This window comes from Lepisma saccharinum, chromosome 1, assembly GCF_977018435.1.
Source record: "Lepisma saccharinum chromosome 1, izLepSacc3.1, whole genome shotgun sequence".
Taxonomy (NCBI): domain Eukaryota; kingdom Metazoa; phylum Arthropoda; class Insecta; order Zygentoma; family Lepismatidae; genus Lepisma; species Lepisma saccharinum.
In genome coordinates, this window is record NC_139229.1 from 187,213,396 (window position 1) to 187,238,124 (window position 24,729).

General features: G+C 36.7%; 1 protein-coding gene across 4 annotated transcripts in view; it reads right to left on the minus strand.

The window, feature by feature from the left end:
• Positions 1 to 24,729, minus strand: part of LOC146005417 (gamma-butyrobetaine dioxygenase-like) — a 54,767-nt gene that overhangs the window by 7,807 nt on the left and 22,231 nt on the right. For all 4 annotated transcript variants that reach the window (XM_083144661.1, XM_083144666.1, XM_083144671.1 and 1 more), the window contains exons 3-9: positions 23,170 to 23,297; positions 17,733 to 17,914; positions 14,626 to 14,854; positions 8,885 to 9,073; positions 4,992 to 5,144; positions 728 to 865; positions 135 to 265 (exon numbers count right to left, since the gene is read on the minus strand). In XM_083144661.1, coding sequence (XP_083000787.1) covers positions 135 to 265; positions 728 to 865; positions 4,992 to 5,144; positions 8,885 to 9,073; positions 14,626 to 14,854; positions 17,733 to 17,914; positions 23,170 to 23,297 — 1,150 coding nt within the window. The remainder of the gene's footprint in view (positions 1 to 134; positions 266 to 727; positions 866 to 4,991; positions 5,145 to 8,884; positions 9,074 to 14,625; positions 14,855 to 17,732; positions 17,915 to 23,169; positions 23,298 to 24,729) is intronic.

Genomic DNA, 24,729 nt, shown 5'->3' on the forward strand with positions numbered 1-24,729 from the left:
GACCCTAGGCTTTACCAAACATACCCCAGCTAACATTTTCCACCTCAGGTGCTGCAAGTACAAAGGTATCTAGTGTGTGTGTGTACATGTTGGAAGTTTATCATGGAAAGAACAGTAGTGAATAGTCAACTTACCTGGACACCTTTGTAGGGTTAAACCCTGTCCTTCCATGCAAAACACGGCGGTTATTGAAGGCAACCAAATCTCCAGGTAGCATGTGGAACTTCAACTCAGCAACTGGATCTCTCATTTTGTCAGTAAACACCTATTTTTAACAGAGGAAAGTTATTATAAGTTGAACAAGAAATGATAAGAATAATGACTCTATTAAACAGATTCTTCAATTTTATCTAGTCTTTGTTTAAATAGTTCACACAAACAGAAGAAAAACAAAGACATTACTACAAAGGGCATATGAACAAGTAATCTCGGGTGGCGGCGATTGGGTTCCAAAACCGGGGAGGGCAAAGTGCAAAAACTGGGGGGCAAAGACAGTATATTTACCTTTGTACATAAGATTGAGCATAGTGCATGGGCAAAAGTGGCAAAAAGTGTGTGTGGGGGGGGGGGCAACTGCCCCCTCCTCGCTCCCCTAATCGCCACCACTGCCAGCCAGGTTAAACCGGCGTTAGCTTCCAACATTTCAAGTGCATACATTGCTATCATCAGGGAATGCAAAAATAAATACCAGTGTAGGGTTAAATATATGAGTAGTAATAACACTTACCTTATAAGCATGGTAAAATGGCATGACAACATGGGAAGGAGCCTGCAAAGGACCCATTGTCCTGTTGTTGTAGTGAATCTCTGTGACATCGCCATCTTGATTCAAGCAGACAATTGGCCACAACTGTGAATAACGTTTCTACAAAAGAAGAAAAGAAATAATGAATCTAAAAAGGACTCTGTCTGGAATAGTTATGAACTTAAGTTAACTATACTGTAAAAAAAAACAATTCTTATGCTACCTTTGTTAAGAGTTCTGGGTTTGCATTAATATCTTGGACATATCTATCCTGGTGATATTCAGTTTATTTTATCCAAATGTGGGGACATGTGATCTGCACCAATACATCCTTGAAAGTTTGTTCTGTGGCATTCTGCCAGTAGTGGCAATGGCAGAATTAATTATCTAGAGGTGCTGAAGGCGTGTGGAATGAAATTTTGGAGGTGCGATATTGAAAAATATAGAAAACCTGAAACATGCATGCTTTAGCCATTATATCAAATGTCAATCAACTTTTAGCAGGCTTCCATGAAACTAAAGACTATACTCTGTCCCGAATATATCTGGAGCAAGCGAATGAAAACAAGTGTCTGCGCTAGTAGACGCGAGACCAATGAACACATGAGAGGGAGGAAGTGACTGCAGTTACTAGCCTTCGCAGTAACGTGTACCTGTTTCGCTCTGCCCACTCGATTCCAACCCCCCCCCCCCCCCCTTCTCTGCCCCTGTGTGCAGTCTTCCTTTACAGATTTCGGGGATAGAGTATACTATGGTGACTGGCTTACCTTGACCAGAAAAACCATAAGTTTTGTCAATTCAAATTAACAAAGCTTCTTTAGGCAGGCCAATGGCATATGTTGTGTCTTACAAAATAATTGATTGATTGATTGAATTTGTGTTTTAAGTCCACGTTATGCACGGTAAGGCTAATCGGGACTGGACCTACAGTTTCAAGTGGGATCCGAACCACTATGTACCTCCACCAGGAATCAAACCAAGGACCCCTTGATTTCAAGGCAACGGTGCTACCACTGCACCACCAGAAAGGCCTCTTACAAAAGAAACAATTCTTAACAAGAATAATGACGAAAGAGAAGCAACAGCCCCTGATCAAGACTGGCCCCAGTACAGTAAAGTAAAAGGGGCTGCTCTTTCAGATTATTGATATGGCTTGTCTGTTGTATACAATAACAGCGGTCTCACTTCAATACAAAACATTTTATGCTCAATGTGACAACATGGTTTTACTAAGTCAAAACATAATTTATGACAATGAAAGAGTTCATAATGTTTTCGCTTGAAAATAGATTTTGAAAGGGGGTGTGGAAGAAAATTAAGGGATGCACAAGTACCTCTTTGCACCCCCCTTTGCTGCCTCTGTCTGCCAGGTTGACTCTAGTACCACGTTGTGTGTGCGTAGCAAAATATTGTTTGTTGCCATCGAAGCAAAATAGAAAGTGGATATCAAGTTTTGTATTCAACCACAAAAGGAAGCAACTAAAACCTTGAAGCTTTTATAACAGGCCTATGAAGACCAGGTGTATCACAAACCCAGGGATGACAATCTACGATATGATGGCCTTCAAATGCTCATGTTCCTGGCAATGCATCAGTAACAGGCTTCGAGAAGACTGTCATGAGACAGTACACATCTTGCATGATGAACTCAGTATTGCTACTTCTGTCATGCACTAAATTTTATGGAAAAATTTGTAAAAGAGGTGACTGAACTCCTACTTGGTGAAATCTGGTCTTTGTTTCCTGTTGCATGATAATGACTGGTGACACATTTCTCTTGTGGTGCAAGGACATCTTGCCATGCACCAAATTTCATTTGATTTGATTTTTGTTATTTAACATTGCTTTTCTGAAACTTTTGGCCAATCGTGACGATGAGAATGAGTGATGAAGGAACAGTCACAAAGAACACCCATGCCTAGACTATGATTCAAACCTGGGACCCCTGACATCATAGTCACTGTGATAACCACTTTACCACAGAGGTTTGGCTATGCACCAAATGTACTGAAAAGTGCAGTAAAAGGAGGTAACATGGTGACAATTCAGGAATCTAAACTGTAAGGATAAATGAGCTGATGATTATACTGAAAGGTTTCTCCAGCTGCTTCTAAAACTTCCAGAGTTGGTAGCTGTGTGTTAACAGTGGAGGTGACTACTTTGAAAGGGACATGGGCGAATAGTTAATAAGATGGTATTTCTATAGCAATGGTCCCAGAACTTATATAGCAAATGTATAAATGAAATCATGTACAATCAGAAATCAGAATGTATTCTGCATTGCTTTTCTGCTTATTTTTGCCAATTTGAAAGATGGTCATTCAAATGTGGAAACTGATAAAGGCCAACTTACGAAGGAACACTGATGGAAAGGAAAAACATGCAGAAAACAAAGTGGAGAAAGCTAAAACTAGATATGTTGTCCCAGTTCTTCTTCTAAATAATCATCATTCTATTGGTTAATTCAATAATCATCATTCTATTCATTAATGTTTTATGGTTTAGGTAGTCATATTAGAGATTAAATCACTGTATTTCACAACTGATATATCACTCATTTTTAGAAGGCAGTGAAATGATAGTAAAAAGAACAGTATAAAGATATCTTCATCATGCCTTTACTCTTGGGAACTTTAACATGTTGCAAGCAGTAGCGGCTTCTGCCAATTCGCACGTGCACACCCAAATAAATCTGTAATGCAAATCATTATTATTATACTTATTTATTGAACTCTATCTCCTTCGAAACATCAAGTGTTCCCATGCCGCTTCACCAAGAGAGGTGGTGGAGAAGCTTGCGATCAGTGATATCAACATGCATAGACCGAGCCGCTCTCGCACAATGCGAGTTTTGTTCCCTCTGACGCTGTTTGCAGCAGTCGCATAGAGAACGCTGATTGTATCTTCTGGCTTGTGATTTCATGATGAAGAGGGAAACTGTACATAGCGAAAGCAAAGATTAATATTTAACATTAATGAATTTTTGAGGGAAGTTTACTACAAAGCGTGCAGTGCTGCAGTAATATATGGATACAGTGGAAGGGAAGGGAAAATTCTGAAGTACGGAGAAGGGCAGTGTGGACTGAGTTAGTACTGTAATTTCTATTTAAGATTTATTCTTCTCTTCATTTCGCTTGTGCTGAATTTCACAATAAAAACTTTACAAATTATATTTCTCGCATAATTCTGCCACAATTCAGTTGCTCTGCCACTGTTTAGGCTTCCACCTTCGCATTCACTTGTCTGCATGTGCTGTACTTTGCAAACACTAGGTGGCAGCACCACACCTTGACTTTCCTCACTAGAGCAAAGACTGCTGGCTACACACACAACATAAACATTCATAGACTCTCACCAGACACACTACAGAGAGAGAGAGAAGTGCACTACGAGAAGGAGACATGTTCCTTCCGCAGCATAAATGATATGCTTCGTTCGATCAGTCTATACTTCTGCAGCATAAATGATAATGCTTTGTTCGATCAGTCTATCATTAGAAATAAACAACGGCTAAATAGATTACAACTAATTTCCTCCATGTGGTAGTTGGATCGGCTTCTTTGGTGTACGCCAATGTTATTATTCTCCTTGTTCATTAATATCAGCTGAGCGGGGGAGAAAGTTTTTACGAAATATTTTGCAAATCGACAATAGTATTGATATTGTAGATCGGTATTTCTATGTTTTGAGTGATCTTGTCAGGTTATCGAATACTGAATTACGTATTGCACAATAACATCACTCTTCTCGTGATTGGCTGGATAATTTCTGAAGTATTTGAAATTTGTAAAAATCCATGTTAAACAAAATCATGAAATATAACTCTGTCATAGCCTAATTTTCAGTGCAAGGTGATCAAAACTTGGGTTGCCAATACATTTAGCATCATTATGTACACAAAAACGGGTGCGAGTATTTGATAGGGGTGGTATAACACTTCTGGACTGAAGTGCACACCCACAGAGACGGACCACCAGCCGCCACTGGTTGCAAGTAGTTTAGGCCAAAACAAATGTATACAATCACCTCATAAGAATGATAGAGTACCTATAGAAATCACTGAAATGTCAACAAATTCTTGAGAATTGTATAATATTAAGTTAGTAACTTTGTAGATGCTTGCCATGTTCTCTACTGTGCAAGTTTTCAATTTGTATTACTTTAATTGACCAAATTAATTAAACAAAATAATGCAACGATAAGTAACTAATAGCACTTTTACAGAATTATAATTATAAATACTTACTCCTTTATTCTTAATTTGGAAACGAATTGGGGTTGATGTTAATATGTGAAATGCAGCTGGCTCATTTTCCTCCAACCACTTTGCTACACGGAAGCCATCAACAAAGAAAGACATACCACCTGGATCTTCACCAAGTTCTTTGGGATCATTTGCCTATAGATAGGACAGGAAGATTATTTTGAAGCAACTTTGTTACTACATCCCTGAAAAATTAAACAAATAGAAATATATATAAAGAATTTTTTCTTCACATCAACTCACACTTTTACCTATAATTATGGAAAAAGGTTCCCATTTCTTCCTGGCATGCATGCACGTGTGCACGTGCGTGCGCGCATGCACACACTAACTTTTAAATCTATGTGGATATTTCTGGGTATTGAAACATGGAACTTAGATCGTAGCATACAGCAGAGGTCTAAGGAACTGTGGCCACGTTGCCTGTTCTATTCTTTGAATTTTGCACTCTGTGACAAGCACAAGACCATACAGAAATGACCAAAGCTAACCTCCGGACATCTGGAAACAACAGTTTCACATAAGGGCTTTTTCCACAGCAACGGACTATTTCACCCCTCCCTGTGAGCAAGGAAGAGGTGACTTCCTAAGTTTCTCCTTTAAATGTGAGGATATTAATTTCAAATTATACTTGTGTCAAAAGTGTTTCTAAATGAAATGCCTGAATTGGCAATACGACAACAGAATGATCAAATTTCTCAGGTGGTCACTAAGAATGAAAATTGGAATACATCAGGAACTGGCATAACCATAGTAACTTGGTAGGGCCAATGGAGCACTTGCACCCCCCCCCCCCCACCAAATTTTCAGACTTATTGAAATATCAAGTTAGAGGTACTTTTGTTAATCTCCTATAACATGAGGAGCAAAGAAATAGATTAATATTTGTGATTTCACAACTGTAACAGTTAATTAGCAAATAATCCTGGATGTTATCTTTATGGGATGCAAAACGTTTCAAGTGTACCACCCCCTAACAAAGTTAAGCCCTAAGTTCGATTCTGTCCCCTCAAAATTAGGCCCCAAGTTACGCCCATGGGCATAACCTACATGAACTAAATAAAAGGTGGAGACTAGGATGAACATGAAGATTGATTTCATAGCCTAGTTATGGCACTGGAATGGAATTTACACAATGTTTAATATTTGTTCTTCCTTTTCTTCAAAAGAAATGAGTTTCTTACTGGAACGATACCAACAGACAAAACTTAAATCATGCAGTTTTACTATTCATAATACAAAGCACACAGTTTGGTATAAAGAACACTGTGATATTTTTCTTATCTGTATAAAACCAGGTCAAAACACAGAACAGTATACAGATATTATTTTTATTTTTTTTAAAAAAATGCTGACTTACCATCAACATTTCAACATGTCAGAATAAAAGTGGAAGAGATGAAAAAAAAAAAGAGGTCAAACTGTGAAGAAAACCGAAGTGGGGTACATCTGGTGAAACCACTTGTGTGCTGTTTTATTTTACGGACCTGGATTTACACAGGTAAGGAAAATATATTCTGTTCAGCATGTAGTGCAAGAAGTGAATTATGTGAATGTTAGTGATGTTAAACAACTAATACTGTGATACGCTAAAAGGAGAAGGTGTAACAACAATTTCTTTCAGGGTAATTATAATATTACATTCTCCACTTTTATCTTAGCTTCCACACCAAGTTTATTATTGTCCTCTTCTTTCATTTCTAATTTGATGTCTAGCTTTTTTAAATTTTCAAGTTTTCTATTCTTGTAATCATGACTTCAAGAGACCAACCTGGATCCTTGGCTTTCCATGCCAATGCTTTAGCAGGTTTGATTCCTGATTGAGCCATAAATTTCACATAAATTTTCAGTAATATACTGTTTGAGAATCCAATCTTTCTACATATGTTACCCTCATATTTTCATCTTCTTTTAATGTATATGCGCAAGTTTTGCATAAAAAAGAACAAAACATATACCAATCAGTCTTATATGGGATGCAATTATCAAGAAGAAAGGAATTCCCTCTCATTGACCCTAAAAATACCAATGAGCATGCAGTACAGTTTTTCATTCTCCTTTCAAAGCAAATTTTGTATGTGCGTCAAAAGCTACATCAAGAAATAACATATAACATAATGTAACTATGCTTTACAAGGGTCACTATTTATATTTTGAGCGTAACAATGAAAAAACAGGAATTTGGCATTGAAAACTGCTTTATTGTTTTTCGAAGTATTCTCCTTTATGGTCAATACACTTTTGCATTCGTTCGAACCATTTGTCAAAGCAGTTTTTCCAATCTTCTTGAGACACCTCCATAATATGGTTTTTGAACGCATCAACGGCATCTTCCGACGACGAAAATCGTTGTCCACGCAATTTATTCTTGACATTCGGGAACAAGAAGAAGTCATTGGGTGCCAAATCAGGACTGTACGGTGGATGACCCATCAATTCGATTTTTTGACTGTTCATAAAGTCGGTTGTTAGACGAGATGTGTGACAGCTGGCATTGTCTTGATGAAGAATGATCCGACGGCGTTTGTTTGTTTTCCGTATTTCACCGAAGACCTCTGGCAAACAAATTGTTGTGTACCATTCAGAGTTGACCATTCTACGTTCCTCTAAAGGCACAGTTGCCACATGACCAGTTTTCCCAAAAAAACAGGCGACCATTTGTTTCGATGTGCTTCGAGCGCGAACAACTTTTGTTGGATTGGGTTCATCTTGAAACACCCATACAGTCGACTGCTGTTTACGTTCCGGCTCATATGCATATCTCCATGATTCGTCACCTGTTACAATCTTATATACGTCTTTTGAAGCACCACGATTGTATTTATTAAGCATTTGTTTGCACCAATTGTCAATTGTTTTTGTCAAATTGTGTGGTTGGGATCCAACGAGAACATACCTTTCTCACAGCTAAATGATCATGTATTATTTTATATATGCTGGTGGAACTAATGCCTATGGTTGCCTCAATCTCACAGTATGTCACATGACGATCTTGGAGTATTAGGTTTTGCACAGCATCAATGTTTTCTTGAACAACAACTGATTTTGGACGACCTTCGCGAATCTCGTCGGTGAGCGAATGGCGGCCACGATTAAATTCGTTATACCAGTGTTTCACAGTGGCAAAGGATGGGGCTTCATCGCCAAATGTGGAAGTAAGTTGATCAATGCACTCTTGTCTTGATAAGCCACGTCGAAAATCATAAAAAATCATCGCACGAAAATGTTCACGAGTTAATTCCATTTTATTGTTGTCGCGCAATCTCCAAGGCAACATAAACAACACAAATCAAGCTATTGACAAAACATTTGAAGTACGTTATGGTCAATAATGCCAGACGATTCCGTGCAAACGTCAAATCGAGCCTAACTTCAATCAGTGTTGCCAAGGCTCAAAATATAAATAGTGACCCTCGTAGCTAAAGAATTGACTTTTTCTGTTTAAAATATCATTAACTTTATTTGTAGGATAAATAGTTGACACAGTGAAGGAGCATTCTGAATACACACTTTTAATCTTGAATTTTTGGACCTTTACTCAGTGTTTTTAACTTTCTATTCATTCCTACATTTTGGAGACTGTGTCTCCATCTTCAGGGTTTTCCATCTGTCTGCTGTCCTTGAGCATACCCTATGTTCGGGATACCATGGACAGATGAACAGTTAGATGCAAATACAAAACCATGAAGACAGAATCAGAATAAGTCTCTGAAACGTACGTACAAATATAAAGTACTGTAAAACGCAGTGGTTAAAAGTTCAAAAATTCAACATGAATCAATCACCATAGTTCAGCTACAAAGAAGATACATTTTAAAATTTAACAAGCCATATTGGTACATTACAATATTGATAAAAGAACATTCCTGAAATACCTTCAAGCAATGAAGCAACTGCATTCCTGGACTCTTCTCTCTGTAGTTCATATCCGTGTGATGATGGAGATAAAGCCCACTGAATGCTGGATGAGCATCGGGATCAGGTTCGTTCACAACATCAAAAGTGACACCGTACTGTGTCTCCTTCACATATGCAAATCTCTTCACTACTTCGACTATTTTACCCTGTAGGGAAAAAAAGGTATAAACATTAAGGATGGGACAAAGCTAATATTCTCTAAAATATCAACTAAAATGGAAAAATTAGAACCAAAATGGATAAAAATCCTCAAGAAGTTAATTTTAATGTTCCATTACTAGGGTTGAGTTGATACCATTTCAAATGTTATCAGCAATACAGACTGATACTTTTCCAGAGTGCCAATATCTATAGTTCTGTGTTAATATTATGTGAAAGCTGTTTTACATTGTGATTATCTCATGCACACATCTATGAATACTTCAAGTAAAATTTGTATCATATAGTTGGTCAGTCAAGTACTTATATACAAGGCTGAGTCAAATGGAAACCTTAATTATTTTTTTCTTGCAGAGTTTTGCATTTGGTTTTCCATTTTTCTTAGTCTTTGCCCATCTACTCATATTTTCCAGAGTTGAGTATGCTTCTGGACACCTCTAGAAAAATATATCTAGGTTGTGGGTGCACTCTTTCACTGCAAAATCATTTCCATACCTGCTGCAAAGTGACTTTGCTGGAGTGGTAGGTATGCACAGCATACAGAATTCTTAATATATGAAAAATTATATAGATTTCATGTTTCTTGAGGGCACAAAATCCCTGCTCTCCAATGGTGAAAAGTGCTTAGTGGAATTGCCATTTTTAAATTGATAAAATTCTGTTTGGCTGGTCATTTGCCCAGTCCTGCGGTCTTATGGACATTGTGTAAACAACAGCTCTTGTAAATTTGAATTGTGTACAATCTATCCTATATTTTTTGTGGAACTGTTACGTTCTCTTGCCTTAGACCTGTATTAACATTTGTAACCATAGTTAGCAATTTTAATACATTTTTAACCTGATTAGGCAAGATATCAGCATGAACTGAAATATGTCCAGAGAGGTATCTGCTCAATCCCAGTCACTATGCAAAATTTGCACCATATTTCATGTATTTCTAATTGTAGTTTTAGCATAGTCGTCTTATAATTAAGGGGTCCCGGATTCAATACCCGGTGGAGGCACATAAGTGGTTCGGATCCCACTTTAAACAGTAGGTCCAGTGTATAAAGTGGATTTAAAACACCAACTCAACTCAACTCAACTATTCTAATTGTAGTTTACATAGGCGTGTTGGAAAAAAAAAAGAACTCAGAAATCGTTTCAAAAGTCGCACAACCCACACTTTGATCGCCTGTAACATGAAAACTTGAGAGATATTTATACCTGGCTTTCTGCATTGTAAAGCCTCATACATTGAGATATTTTTCAATGCTTAACATTATCAGTTTAGTTCATACAGAAAATTTTATAAATTAATCAATGGCAAAAGTCAGTGTTAATTTTTTTTTTCCAGAAATGCACTTCTCAGTGAGTAAAATATGCAAAAAATTATCGAAAGGTCATGTGCTAAAATTCAACACAGCAATAAAATGAAAAAGATATGCATAATAATTAATAATAGACAGAAATGCTTGTATAGTTGAAATAGATGGCATCAAATATACACTGATGATTTTTTTAAAAAAAAGTACAGTAAAAAATAAGTAAAAAAAAAAAACTAATCTAATTTTCAGGTGTTTTTTCATTGGCTAACTTGTGGTCACCACAGAGTTCCATTGATGCTCATTTCTGGCTTTCAAGACTGGAGTCCACTAACATTGCTTTCAAGCAGTGGCATATTCTCCCATCTCCCATGTTATCTGGTTTATATATGTAGAAATTGCTGGAAAATTTGAAGTTGTCGAAATTCTGTTTTTGTTTCACTTGCATTCCTGTTTTATTTCTATTACATCCAATAAATTTATAGAATAAATAATAATTGCTGCAGTAAACAAGGTCAAATTTTCAGAATACGTCGCTGCTTTCAAGTAGCTCCCAATTATCCTCTCAATGCTGGATCAACATGGAAAGTTTTGGATTATCTGGGAATCAAACCCACTGAAGTCCTTCAACTACAGGAGAGCTTATTATATAATATAATATAAACCAAAAATAGACTTCCGCAGGCATAGTAACAATGTCGTTGCCTATATTACAGGCAAGGGTTTTGAGTTCAAATAAAAATAAAGTATGGCAGTAATTTTATGTTCCTTCTCTTGTCTTCACCAGTGAAACATTTACTGTCTTAATTGAATTTAACTTGAAAATAACTGATTATTTATTTATTTACTCAGAGTTTCAGATACATTCTTATTTGGCCATTTTGCACTGAAACAACATAAAGTAGAAACAATAACAAGATGGGATAGATTTACATGTTCTTGGTCAGTAATATACAAAAATTACGTTCTGGAAGGAAAATATCTACATTCAGGGGAAGTTTGTTGTAGATTTCTGGGAGCTTGTAAAACTAGGAGTGTTGTAGAAGGGATAGCCTAGTGGTTGGGTTGTGGAAGAGTTGCAGGTTGCACGTTTGCTTTTGGGGTACCCTAAGTGTGAATTTACTGATTAGGAGATCTTTTCTGATTTTGCCATTTATTATCTTGTATAAAAATTTCATGTCAGCTAGATCACGACGAAAGGATGGAGTGTGAATATTCAGAGCAGCCATGGTGTCTGATTTGGATACATGTCGAAAGAAAGGTATTCTATGGCGAACAATTGCAAGAAAGAAACTAGAACAGAATCTATTCTGGTGAGATTGGTTTTTGAGGCCATTGCCCAAATTGGGGAACAGTATTCAAGGATGGGCAAGATGAAAGATTTAAAGAATAAAGCAAGAGATGATGCGTTTTGAATTTCGCTAAATCTGTATAGAAGACCGAGAAGGCGCATGGCTTTTTTAGTGGTAGTTATAATATGATAATTAAAAGTGAGTTTTTCATCCATGATAATACCTAGGTCCTTTTGGGTGGAAACATTTTGGATTGGATTGTTTTCAATAGAATAAGTAGACACCACTTTGTTCTTTTTTTAGGGAATAAGTAAGGAAAGGGCATTTCTGAGGGCTTAGTTCTAAATTCCACTGACGATACCACTTAACAAGTTCTGTGAGAGCATTTTGAAGAATCATCATGTCATGATGTGATGAGATCTCCTTAAAGAGTTTACAGTCATCCGCAAACAAAAGTATATTGATAGGGAGGGAGGACAGTTTTTCAGGGAGGTCATCCATGTACAGAAGGAATAGGAGCGGCCCTAAGATACTCCCCTGAGGAACTCCAGACAAAACGGGAAGAAAGTTAGAAGAGGTACCTGAAAGAACAACTCGTTGTTCACGCTCATGGAGTAAAGAGAGAAATTTGCCATGGATGTTAAATGTGGATGATAATTTATGAAGAAGAAATTTATGATTAATTTTGTCAAAGGCTTTTGAAATGTCCAACTATATAGTGTCAAGTTGGGAGTTATTATCAATAGCTCTGGCAGCATGCGAAAGTAAGATGGAAATATTTCTTAGGTAAGAGCTGCCTGGAAGAAAACCATGTTGTGCTGTTTGATATATGGTGACGTAAACTGAAGTAACCTGTTTTTGATGATTTTTTCACAAATAATTGATAGTGGCAATACAAGTGAGATTGGTCTATAGGATTTTACACATTTTTTATCTCCAGTTTTGTGAATGGGCACAATGTTGGCCTGTTTGAAGTTTTTCGGAAACACACTCTTAGAGAAACATTTGTTGAGTAAGGCAGACAGAGGAAGAGTCAAGGAGTCGGCAGTTTTGCGTAGGAATATTGTGGGGATTTCATCTGGACCTAGGGACCAGGGGAGGGGCAATGAAGCGAGAAGGTATTTTACTTCCTCGGGGGATGTTTTGATTGAAGATAGTGTGTGAGGACAGACAGCATTTATGTGGGGAGAGGGTCGGAAACTGAGGGAGGTGAGAAGTTCTGATGAAAAAAAAAAACATTGAAAAGTTCGGCCCTTTCTTCTCCACTAGCAATATCAGTATTATGAACAATTTCTTTAGGTATACGTGGGCTTTGTTTTCTTGAATTTAGAAATGTGAAGAATCTCTTAGGGTTTGTAGTACATTCGGTTGTTATGTTATTTATATGTTCACTATATTTTTTTCTGAGTAGGTATTTTGAATGACGTCTGATGTCACAATAGGTACCGTGAGTGTGAACATTAGGGTGCTGCTTCCATAGGTACCAAGCCTGTTTTTTAAAATTTTTTAACACAAAGAGAACTTCTCTGTCGAACCAGATGGGGTATTTCGTAGATCTCGGTCTCGCAGTGTGTACAAAGTCTTTTATCGTGGCATGCAGAATTTCAACAAAGTTCTCAACGGCTTCATTCACTTCCTCTTCCATTAACAAAAACCAAGGGTAGGCATTTAGTGCATGCTGGACATTCCATGGAGCTTTTCGCCATAGGTGGTGGGAGGGTTGGTTCTGCTTGATGGATTCCTTGTCTTTCTTCATGGTAGGAAGGTGCGTTGTGACATCCAGTGAGTCATGTTCAGAGGTTAGAAGATTTTTTCCTGTAGTTACCTGCATATTAGGCAGGGTTGCCAGTACTAAGTCAAGTTTGCTGTCACAATGTGTTTTATGCAAGTTGAACTGGTTTAACCCTATTCCGTGAATGAATGTATCAATAAACCACTGATCATTTTGGCAACAAATAAAAATTTTATATGCCCCTCCCCATTACATAAACATCAAGGTCAGTAAATACACGCTTAATTATAAACAGATTAACATGTGTATGTACCAATTCTAAACTGTGGATTGCTTGTTGAATTTTACTTACTTGTAGAAGACAAAATTGTCACATGAAAAAGCACTGCTGTATTTTACTTTCTTTAAGCAAGCAAGATATATCTTTACCAAAATTTCAGTCTTTTTGTTTATATATAATAACTCAACATTTTTCAAACATTTTCTTCCCATCTTCAGGAGAAAAGTAATTGTCAATTGGAATACAGTACTTTTATTGTAGGACTGTTTATCATTGATACAGTTCTCTGCAGTGACAATTGTTACGGCTCAATAGATTTAGGTTAGAAAGTTCTTGGATATACCAAGAATCTCAATATTTAGTTAACCACATTATAAAGGTTATTTTGACACTTTTCATCAGCAACCACCATAGACAAGCACAATGAGACGTCGACTCTCAATCTCACCATGAAAGATTCCAGCTTAGAGTCTCAGACTGCCTTGGTGTATTTTTGTATTACACAGCAAACAAACCTCATCAATCAAATGATATCGAGCCTCGCAACAGTTTTTCTTTATAAAAAACAAAACTAAACTCTGTGGTTCAAAAGCCCTCGAAGGGCCAGGGCCTGCCAGAGGGCCTATTCTTATTTCTTTCCAGAATAACAAAGTAAAAGGTACTTGCATAAAATTTTAAACATTTATTGGAAAGTCAGAAGTATATTTACAGTAAGAGTGTAGATGAAGATGATTAGCATATTGGAAAATAATTATGTTCAATATGTATAGGATCTCCTTATAGTTTAGTAAATAACATGAATGTTAGGGATGGCATTATAGAAAATTGCACTAGACAATTCAACAATTATAAATTCAGATGAAATTTTCTTCATTTCTGCATGTATCTGTCATTCCTGCCATTAATATATTTACATTCATCTAATTCATACCTGGTTGGCTGGTACGTTCCTCATCAAAGCTATTCCATATTTGTAAAACATTTCTAGCCATGTTTTCAGCCCATCATCACTCTCCATAACCTCTTGGTAGGAAAGTTCTGGAAAACTTTTCCATATTGATGTTCTATCCCAGAGTTCAATTGGTGCTCTATTGCGATGTGTTGCTGCTGCTTCTGAGTCAAAGGTATCATGCATAAAAGATAACCCATATTTATACAACCTATAAGAGAGAAGTCTAAAAATACCACACACACTTTTGTGGCAGCAACTTATAACTCACATGAAATAAGGGGAGCATGGCAGAAGACATTTCCATTTGGTTTTACCTATCCAGATCTAAAACTACAGCACATCAGCTACAATAGATTTACAATAAAGGTAAAGGTAAAGTGCTCCCCTGTGCATAGCACCACGCCATGAAGGCATACAGGGGGTGTGGGGGTGACAATGATATATATATATATATATTTTTTTTGGAGAAGTAGAAAATGTCTTTGTTGGAAAAATATATATGAGAGTGAGCCAATTGAAAAACACTAATTTGTTTTTGTTTTTTTCTTGCAGATTTTTGCATGAAAGACCGCACCAGTTTACCATTTTTGAACATACACTATTTGTTGATCTATAATTTTAAGTGTCTGGTAACATCACGAAAAGTAATTTTTTATATGCTTGTGCATTCATTTATGCACCACTACAAAAGTGTTTCATCTAGAGTTGCAAAAAAACTGTTCTTTTTAATGGACTTTTTCTTTCTAAAAAAAGCCAGCTTTTGGCTTTTTTGCCAACTTACTTCACTTTCAGTTTTTATTTTGACTTTAGAGGTTTGCAATGAAATATTTTGCAACTAGCTAAATACTTTTACATGGTGTAGCAGCTTCTTGTTACTAATTTATTTTTGCCTTACATGTGTAGGTGAGCCCAGTGGTTGAGATTCCATTCTAAAACTGTATGTCCAGTCCTGATTAGTATATCTGACCATAAAATGGGCTTTAAACAAATTCTTACAGGTTTGTGCCTCTCAAGTCAAATTTAAATATTGATACCATACAATATTAACAAATGTTAACATAAAACTGTTAGATGTTTCAAGACAATTAAAAATCTTTACTATTCACAACATATGTGCAGAAGTGTACCTATTATGAGTATATACCTTGTCTCACGGAGCTTTCAGATCGAAGTGACAGTGACAAGCGACATGTGTCTGTTGAAAACCTACTCTCAGAAGTGAATGCAGACTTTCGAACTGAAGCAACACAACAAGGTGCAAGTGTCACTTGTCGCTTGGCCTGGACCGTTTCTCAATGGCATGCACATGTTGCCTCGGTATTGTTCACGCCTGCAAGGTGAATGCTTGCTTATAGACAGACTGAAGGGCCTCATGCTGCTTGTTACTTCAATGTGAACCCCAACTGTCGTGTGTTGATTGTTACTTCTGTGTGAATGATACAAGTTTAGCTTGCTACTTCAAGAGCCCAGACAACAAATTGTGAGTACTGCTGTTGGAAAAAGGCAGACTTATTGATTTTCTTTTATAAATATGAAAGGGTTTACAGGATTCTTGTTGGGGAACCTGATGGTAAGAGACCAGTAGTAAGGTGAAGATGGAGAGATAATGTTGAGCTGGACCTAAAGGAAATCGGTAGAGATGAAAAAGATTGATTGATTATTTAGTTTATTTTACTTTGCGTTTTGTGCCTCTTGGCTAATTTGCGAAGATGGGGATGAGTGATGAAATTGATGAATGGACATTCACAAACAACCAAGCCCGAGCGGGATTCGAACCCGGGACCCTTGGCATCGCAGCACGATGTGCCTACCACTCGGCCACAGGGCCCGGCAAGAGATGATAAAGAGTATATTGACACTGCTCAGGATTGGGACAGATGGAAGGCCTGTGTTGCTGCAGCTATGAAACTTCGGGTTTAATAAGGCTAGAGAGTTAGTTAGTTAATACAAACAACAGGCCTTTAGTGTGTCATTTTCCAGTGGAGGCAAAGTGGTTTGGATCCCATTTCAAACTGTAGGTCCAATCCCAATTATCCTATAATCAAATAATTTCTGAAAAAAAAAAGTCAGATTTTTGTGAACATACTTTCTTGCCATTTGTGGCTAATCTTATTTGCTTCTGCCTCAGGATTAAGGCTGCTGTGCACTAGTCCTGCATTTCTGAACCGGCAGGCTTTGAGAGGTCTGTTACAGCCAGTGGTTGACAACTAATTTAAATCTAGACATAATAACTATTTAACACTAATTAAGGGTGCATATTAATTAATGTATAAAGTTTAAAAGATCAGAAACGTATTTGTGAGTAATATTATTGGGATAAGGCCATCGGATTTTAAGAAATGGACTGTGGTCTCCTAAAGATTGGGAACCACTGAATTCGTCAGCCAATTAACCAAATTGCATTTTTGGAACTATGCTTATGTCTAGCTAAGAATTTCACGTTGCAAGTTGTACGTATTTTATATTTCGAAACGAGTGTCTCTTTACAGTAGGGAGATAAACGAAAGACTTGGAACAAGAGAAAATACTGCCAACTCATGTATTTTCATTGATTTGAAACAATCTTTGGAAAATAGCCAAAAATGCCAATCCAAAAGTGTCATGGAAAAGGAACTGTTCTTTTTCCTCCGACCACTTCCATCCACCTCCATGATGTGACACAATTTTAGAAACTTTCCCTTCATTTGGAAACTTGCCAGTGTAGCAGGCATTTCTATTTGCCAAAATATCTCTTCATGTATTAAACTTCCAGAGGGCAAGAAACCACCACTCTTTATTATGCAGTGGAGCCTCCACCTATAAAATGACAAAAAAGGCATTTCAGAGCTCACTTATTCACTGTTAAAGTCTTGAGAATGTTCTGCAAATAACAGCAGATACCTTCCACACATTTGATCTGTATATAGATTGTCTTATAATTTTTGTTGAATTTTTAAGGTTTTCATTTGACTCACCCTTGTGTGTTTATATATACATAGGAAATTTCTCATCACAATGGACAAATGCTCGGGCCAGTTAAATACCCAAAACAAAGTGACACAAAAGTACTTTAATAAAGTATTTAAAGAAAAAAATGTGTGTATTACCAGCTAGAATCAAAAGTGGAAAGGTGCTCCTTTCCATCTTCCTCCCATGATATGACAAGTTGTCCATTTTCGTTTACAGCCAGGGATCGTGGTTTTACATTTACATCCAAAGAAGGGGTATCCAAAAGCTTCTGTCTTGTCTCTTCATGTACACAATGAGCACACTTGCAATTATCTCTTAACTGAAATTCATGGAGAAGAAAACATGACAATATATTTCAATATAATTTATCAATATCAGCTGACATCTCATAGTATGCATGCCTTCATTGTTTTGTTTATACTTCAGCATGTTAGAATCTTAAGAGAGTTTGGTTTTGGTTGTTTAATTTTTTTATACCCCTGTTTACCCTTTTGATTGTTTTGTTTTTGGGCTTAATTTAAATATACTGTCTTCTAACGTTGACTGGCAAGGATGGGTACCAGCGACAAGTTTTTTTTTTCATCTCTAGCCGCATCTTTTCAAAAAATTAACTTCCCTTCGTGATCTAATTTTTTTCTCCCATCGAACCTAGGACCCTGGGCATCATGAATCAATAAGCTAGTCACTTCATAAAAGGGGTTACGAAAGAAGCTGGAAAGAGGTTCCTTGAAACACATAACACCGCAACCTTCAGCGGATCTTGAAAAATCCGCTGATGCGAATTCTACCGGAACTCACCGGGGAAATAAGTGAACACAGCTTTACGCTAAAAACACAGTTATCGAGAGACGTGCTAGAGTCAACGGTTTGAACGATGAAAATTCGAATTCCACCTAAATAGCTTGAGAGAATACTTCTCGCCCCAGTTGTTATTAGAAATCTATCGCAAGAACAGTTCTTGTCTCCCCAAGTTATGGGATGAGTACCGATTGTTACGTAAAGAGTTCCCGCGGGCAGTGGTGCGATAGCGTAGTTTTATTTTAGGGACCGTGTAGTCACTCGTCACTTTTGGATCTACAGATTCAACGAGATCTTCAAGCTACAGGAAACCAGAGGTAACGGACGTTCCTTTATCCCCATTCTTACATTCTCTTAACCCTGACAGACCAGTCAACCATCGAAGTGTTAAACTCTAAAGTTTAAGTGTTGTTCTTGTTTCACAGGTGTGAGCCCCTTAGTTGTTTACATGTTTACATTGTTTCTCTCGGGGTGTTACCCACAAGCTATATGCATACTTCTCACTGCCAATATCTCTAGCCCAAGGCTTTCACATAGCCTGAGGTTCGATCCCCTAAATCTTTAGAGAGATTAGATGATATTTTCACTTCACAGCACACTGTCATTAAGAAAAAGAACAGGAAAAAATAGAGATGGAAACTTTTAGTGATACCATTAAGAAGTGGTAAAAAAATTTAATGACACCAATAGTTACAGATTAGATATTACAAGACATTTAGTGCATTACATCAATTGAAGACTTGGTTGCGCGAACTGCTTAAGAGCAGAATTACATTTTTGAGTTACTGGCACTCAAAACTTTCAAACATTGAAATATGGTACAAAACTGGTATAATAGTCCCATGAACTAGACCCCTTGTAACTACTGCCTTTGGGGTTACATGAAGGACAATGTTTGTACCACAACTACTTGCAAGCAGGGTGGATAAAAATCATGATTTTTATTTAAAAAATCATTTTTAATGATTTTTTTAATTGAAATCAATTTTTATTTTTTTATTTAAATCTATTTTTTTATTTAAAAAACGCTTAAAATTGTTGGTAAAATTTTGGCACTATATACATAAATATATGTTTTTTATAGAAAGGCCTTTTATAGTAAACGGCTCTGTAAAATATTTGAACAGTTGGGTTAAAGCAAGTAAAAAATTGTATGTAGCTCTACATATTACAATTTCTGATACTATATCAGGGTAGCTACAATTTTTTGATTATGAAATTCCCTGACTTTTCCAGGTTTTCCAGACCAGAAATGAAATTTTTCCAGACATGTTTGTAGTCATGATTTTTGCTTTTGAACCTCATGTTTTTCAATTAAATATGCAGTCACGTTAATTATTATGAATATGAATATACACAGTTATTAGCCTAAAATTTACCAAGTGATTAATACAATGCTATTCAATGAAAAATAAATAACTATTGTACTTACCCATTTTCACTGTCATTACAAATAAGGTGGTGTAAAAAAATCAATAAAAAAATGTGGCATATATCAAAGCTTTACAATGTAACTTGTTTACAACCTCAATTATATCAATACAAATGAGAAACAACAGAAAATTAGGTCATGTAACTTTAGAAAATATGCAATAAGTTTAATGATTATATTTTTTAATTTATTGAAAATAGTACATATTTCGGAAATTCAGAACGTGAATGGGGTCAGTGACCAACCATACGCCTAAAAAAAATATATACGCGGGCCATACTTTGGAATCAAGTTATCTCCATTATTTGAGTTTTCCACATGCTGGAACAAATTTTATATTACGGAATCTGTCTATTACAAAAATCAACATAATTCTCGAGGGGGTACAGTGGGTCAACGATTCCTACAAAATCCCGCATTCCAACCCATATTTGGTAACCGTTTCGAATGTTTTATGATTTTTTTCTTCCTAGCAGGAAGACTAATTATCATAGAATTTTTGCAATCATTGTGACACAAAATTTGAACCTTACTTAAAATAATGAGCACTGTTTGGATTCGTAAAAGTTATTTATGTTGAAAAAAACTTCAAAATGACCTTACGCAAGCATACACGCTTCCCATGGACAAGGTATTCTCTGGTTGACAAGCGACAGTAAGTATCATAAACTAGTGGGAATGAATGTAGAAATAAATCGGAACCTTAGTAGAGTGCATTCAGGGTCTTTATTTTACTTTTAAGACAAGCAAACCTGACCTTCCTAACCTAACCACAAAAGCATATATTGACAAAAGCTTAAGTAATCGCTAAAACTCTGCAGTATGTGTTAAAAAAAAAGGTAAAGTGTTCCCCTGTGCTTAGCACCATGCCATGAAGGCATATAGGGGGTGTGGGGGTAACGCCCCACACTTTCTTGATCCGGTCGTGAGTGAGGGTAAAGTGATCAGCATCACGCCCCTGACCGCCTTTACCCCCCAGGGTTTCCCCCAGGTAGCCATGTTATTCGACGCTGGGTGGGCGCCGGGGCCGCTTCCAATGTTAGAAAAGTTCCCGGATTTGAACCGGCCGGGGATCGAACCCAGGACCTCTAGCAAGTTACCGACTGAGCCACCGCAGCCAAGCACTGAGCAGTATGTGTTAACAGAAATAAATCGAAATGGAACCATGTAAAAGTTGCATTTGTAGCACGATGAAATAGTAATAAAACAAAAGGAACTTGGGCCCATTTTCACCACTTTTCAGCATAATTTCATTCTACATGCAAAAAATACGTAAAATTACTATCGGCATCAAACAAACATTCCTAACCTAATAACGATGTGTGACCAGCGTACGTTTAATTTCTCTATTTCGCACAAATTTTTAAAAAATAAATTCGTTCTACATGCACAAAACAAGTGCATATTCGAATAATGACATCACTGATACTACATAAAATATCTCGGGTGTAACACATCTCTGCAATATAAAAACTACGACAACAAGCAAATGAACTAGTTGATCAGGTTCCTTCTGAACGCGTCGCAAATGAAGGACTAAAATTCACAGAACGGGGAAACGAAGTAGTGAGTCCATTTGTTTTACTCCGCGTCCGCACCCGTCCAGTGTGACGTCAACTATATTACATTGTCTTTGGTTCAAGGTGTATATACAGTTATTGCAGATCCAAAACTAATGAACTGTCCGAAAACCAACCTGCTCCGCTTCACGTATCAAAAGAGAACGGGTTCCGAACGGGTGTTTTCTTGAAGAAAGGAAATTTCCTCACCACACACACAGCTAAAGCAACATTTTTTTGCGCAAGAAATTCTGAGGATGGCTGGTGCGTAGGTTTCATCTTGAGTAGCTTGTTCTCTAAGGAAAAATCTCACGCCTTTCCAAATTCCGGTCTTGGAACAGGTTCACAAGATTGAATGGACGGTCGTAATGAATCCAAGAACCTAGATCCAAGTGTGAATAAATATTGAATCGAAATGCGAAGGAACCATAATTTTGTATGCAACAGACTAGAAGTCATAATGACGAGAGGAACAAGTTTCTGAATTGAATCTTTTGGGGGGACTGGAATCACAAGAACCGAATTTGGAAGTGGAAATGAACTGTTTGTTCATTTTGTAACTGTTTCTCCTGCAACTCCAAAATGAACGTAAATTCCAGAAAATATGCAAAATTCCCTGACTATTCCCTGACTTTTCCCTGACCAACCAAATTCCCTAACTTTTCCCGGTTTTCCCTGTTTTCCAGTCACGTAGCAACCCTGTATATATATGAACATACTATGGAAATGTTTGTTGAGTGTGTTAATAAAACTATAATTCATAATCTCAGTAACTCTTTTTTTTCAGTGAAAATAAAACAATCTGGATGTACTCTATAATTGTAACTTAAAATATTTTTAGTCTTTCTAGCTGACTTTTGGCAATTTTTTAATGATAGTCTGCAAAATGGCAGCTGCCATGTTTATTTAGGTACAGTTTAATGATAACGACAATATTTAGTTTAACATGATTAGTATTTTGTAAATTTTCTACACAAAATGTTTGCAATATTTATGCCTATAAAAATTATTGAATTTTAAATCAAGATAATTTAAGTGTGTTTACAGTTTACATACTACATTTCCATTTGTATGAGCTTCACCCCATCAGTACATATATTTTTTCCTTTCTTAGTGCCTAATAAACACTATTAAATAATTAAAAGATTAATGTACTTTCACCAAAAGTGATTCTGATATCTACAAAATCCTTATGTACATTATTCTATAAATTATTTATTTAATATGATTTAAATCAACCAGAAATCCACCTTGCTTGCAAGCATACCCGATTTGTAGAGAAGGACAGCTGAAGCTGCAGAGACCATCACGTAAGTGATGCTGATCAAAGTGTGGCAAGGATTCGACTACTGCCTGGATGCGTGCAATCCATGGAAGGATGGGTGCATATATCAAACAATAGTAAGATGTCTTGTAAGCTCGTAGAGTTACTCTATAATTTCTACAAGTCTTTATAATTCTGTACAATATATTTCAAAACAGGATCAATCATTTTCGTACATGTTGTATTATAAGTAAGAAAACTTACCAATGTTTTGATACATATTGAATTTCATTGTATTTCAAATGAAAATTCTTAACTATGGTTAATACTGGGGAAAGGGGGCCCTTGAGGGGGTTGAAAGTGTTTTACCTCCCTCTCTCCAAGTTGGCGCATGTGGATATTGACTAAAATAAAACTCCTTTCAGTCATCTCCAATACGAGAGAAATGTAAAAATGAAATGTAACAGACATAATACAACATGATAACAAACAGTAGCATGTCATATCTGTTGATTGCTTACCCATATATGCTTGAAATCAGCAGTTTTATGGTTGTCAAACAAAACTTTTACTGTGTGATGACTTGTTGGGAAAGCCGTGGTTGCAACTGGTCCAACCACTGCTTCCAATTTTGCTGCTGTGCTTTTACCTGCAACAGATATGAGAAAACAAATGAGCAAGAGATTGGAACACACTAATTAGAGAGGCTGAAAAAAAAGCAATGACCAGTCCTAGCTATTCATGGAATGAGATGGTGGTAAAGCAAATATTTCACTTGATTTTCTTTAATGATTTGAAGAAATCATAACTCATTATAGAAATCTTGAGTACACCTTTCCACTGTGGAAATACCTGTAAAATGTAAGTTGCAATGATCATGGATCTTGTAAGTGGCAACTGCTCAGAGTGGGTTTATTAAATTTTAGTCCGGAAGCAGTGACACATGGGAAGCTGTCATCATATGTGTCACTTGGACATTTTAGATCCAAAACTTTTCTCTTCTTCCTGTCATTTGTGAAACACCTACCGTATATTTTCCATTGGTTGGCTGACAATGTGTAATGTCTTGTCAAGAGTCATGATTTATATGATTCCTTTGAGATTCAGAATGCACAGAATAGAATGAAAAAAAAGGTGCTTAAAAGTCATGAATTTTTCATGAAGCACAGGTATCAGGAGGTACAAAAAGGCTTCATGTAAAAATCACATCTGATTCTATATTCTGCCAATAAAGAAACAAATGTGGGACTAAAACATTATCATACAAAGTATTCTCTGGCCTTTCAGATGTTCAATTTGTGTTTAATAATGGATTGATTGATTTGGTGTTTAAGTCAACTTTATGCATAGTAAGGCTAGTTGGGACTGGGCCTACAGTTTAAAGTGGGATCTGAACCACTATGTGCCTCTGCTGGGTATCGAACCCGGGATCCCTTGATTACAAGGTGACGATGCTACCATTGTGTTTGATAAGCAAATGCAGGTAGGGTGGAAAGGACCCAACAAGAAAACAGTGGCTGGAAATTCTTGTTACCTGTTATTACAGGAATTGAACATGTGTCACAATGAGGTAATAAGAGTGATGCTGAAATTTACTGAAGAGATTCATCGGGTCCAATCAAGAGGGGTCATCTCTCGAGGGTTATGCACATATGGGAGAGGAAAGGCAATGTAGATATTCTAAGGCAACCAAATCTAGCTACTTAAGCAGAGTAAAATACAGTGCTGTCTGAAAAATTGCAACACAAGGAATACTAATCATTAGAAAATGGTAAAATAATTAATTTTTGAAAATGGCCACCATCCATTAAATTAGTTATTTTTAGACTAGGGAGCCAAAATAACATCCTTCCCTCTTAGGAAGCTCCAGCTAGCAGCTGCTTATTTTAATGCCATGACCTTATGTATGGGACAATGGAAAATCGAGGTAAACTGTATAAATATCACAACATAATCTTATAACATATTGGGACCATGAATACTGAATGCACAAAACAGGAAAATGTAAAATCTGGAAACCTAAAATTGGGGTTCCACTGTATTTTTGATTTCCTGTTTCCATGGTTGGGTATCCAAGTTAT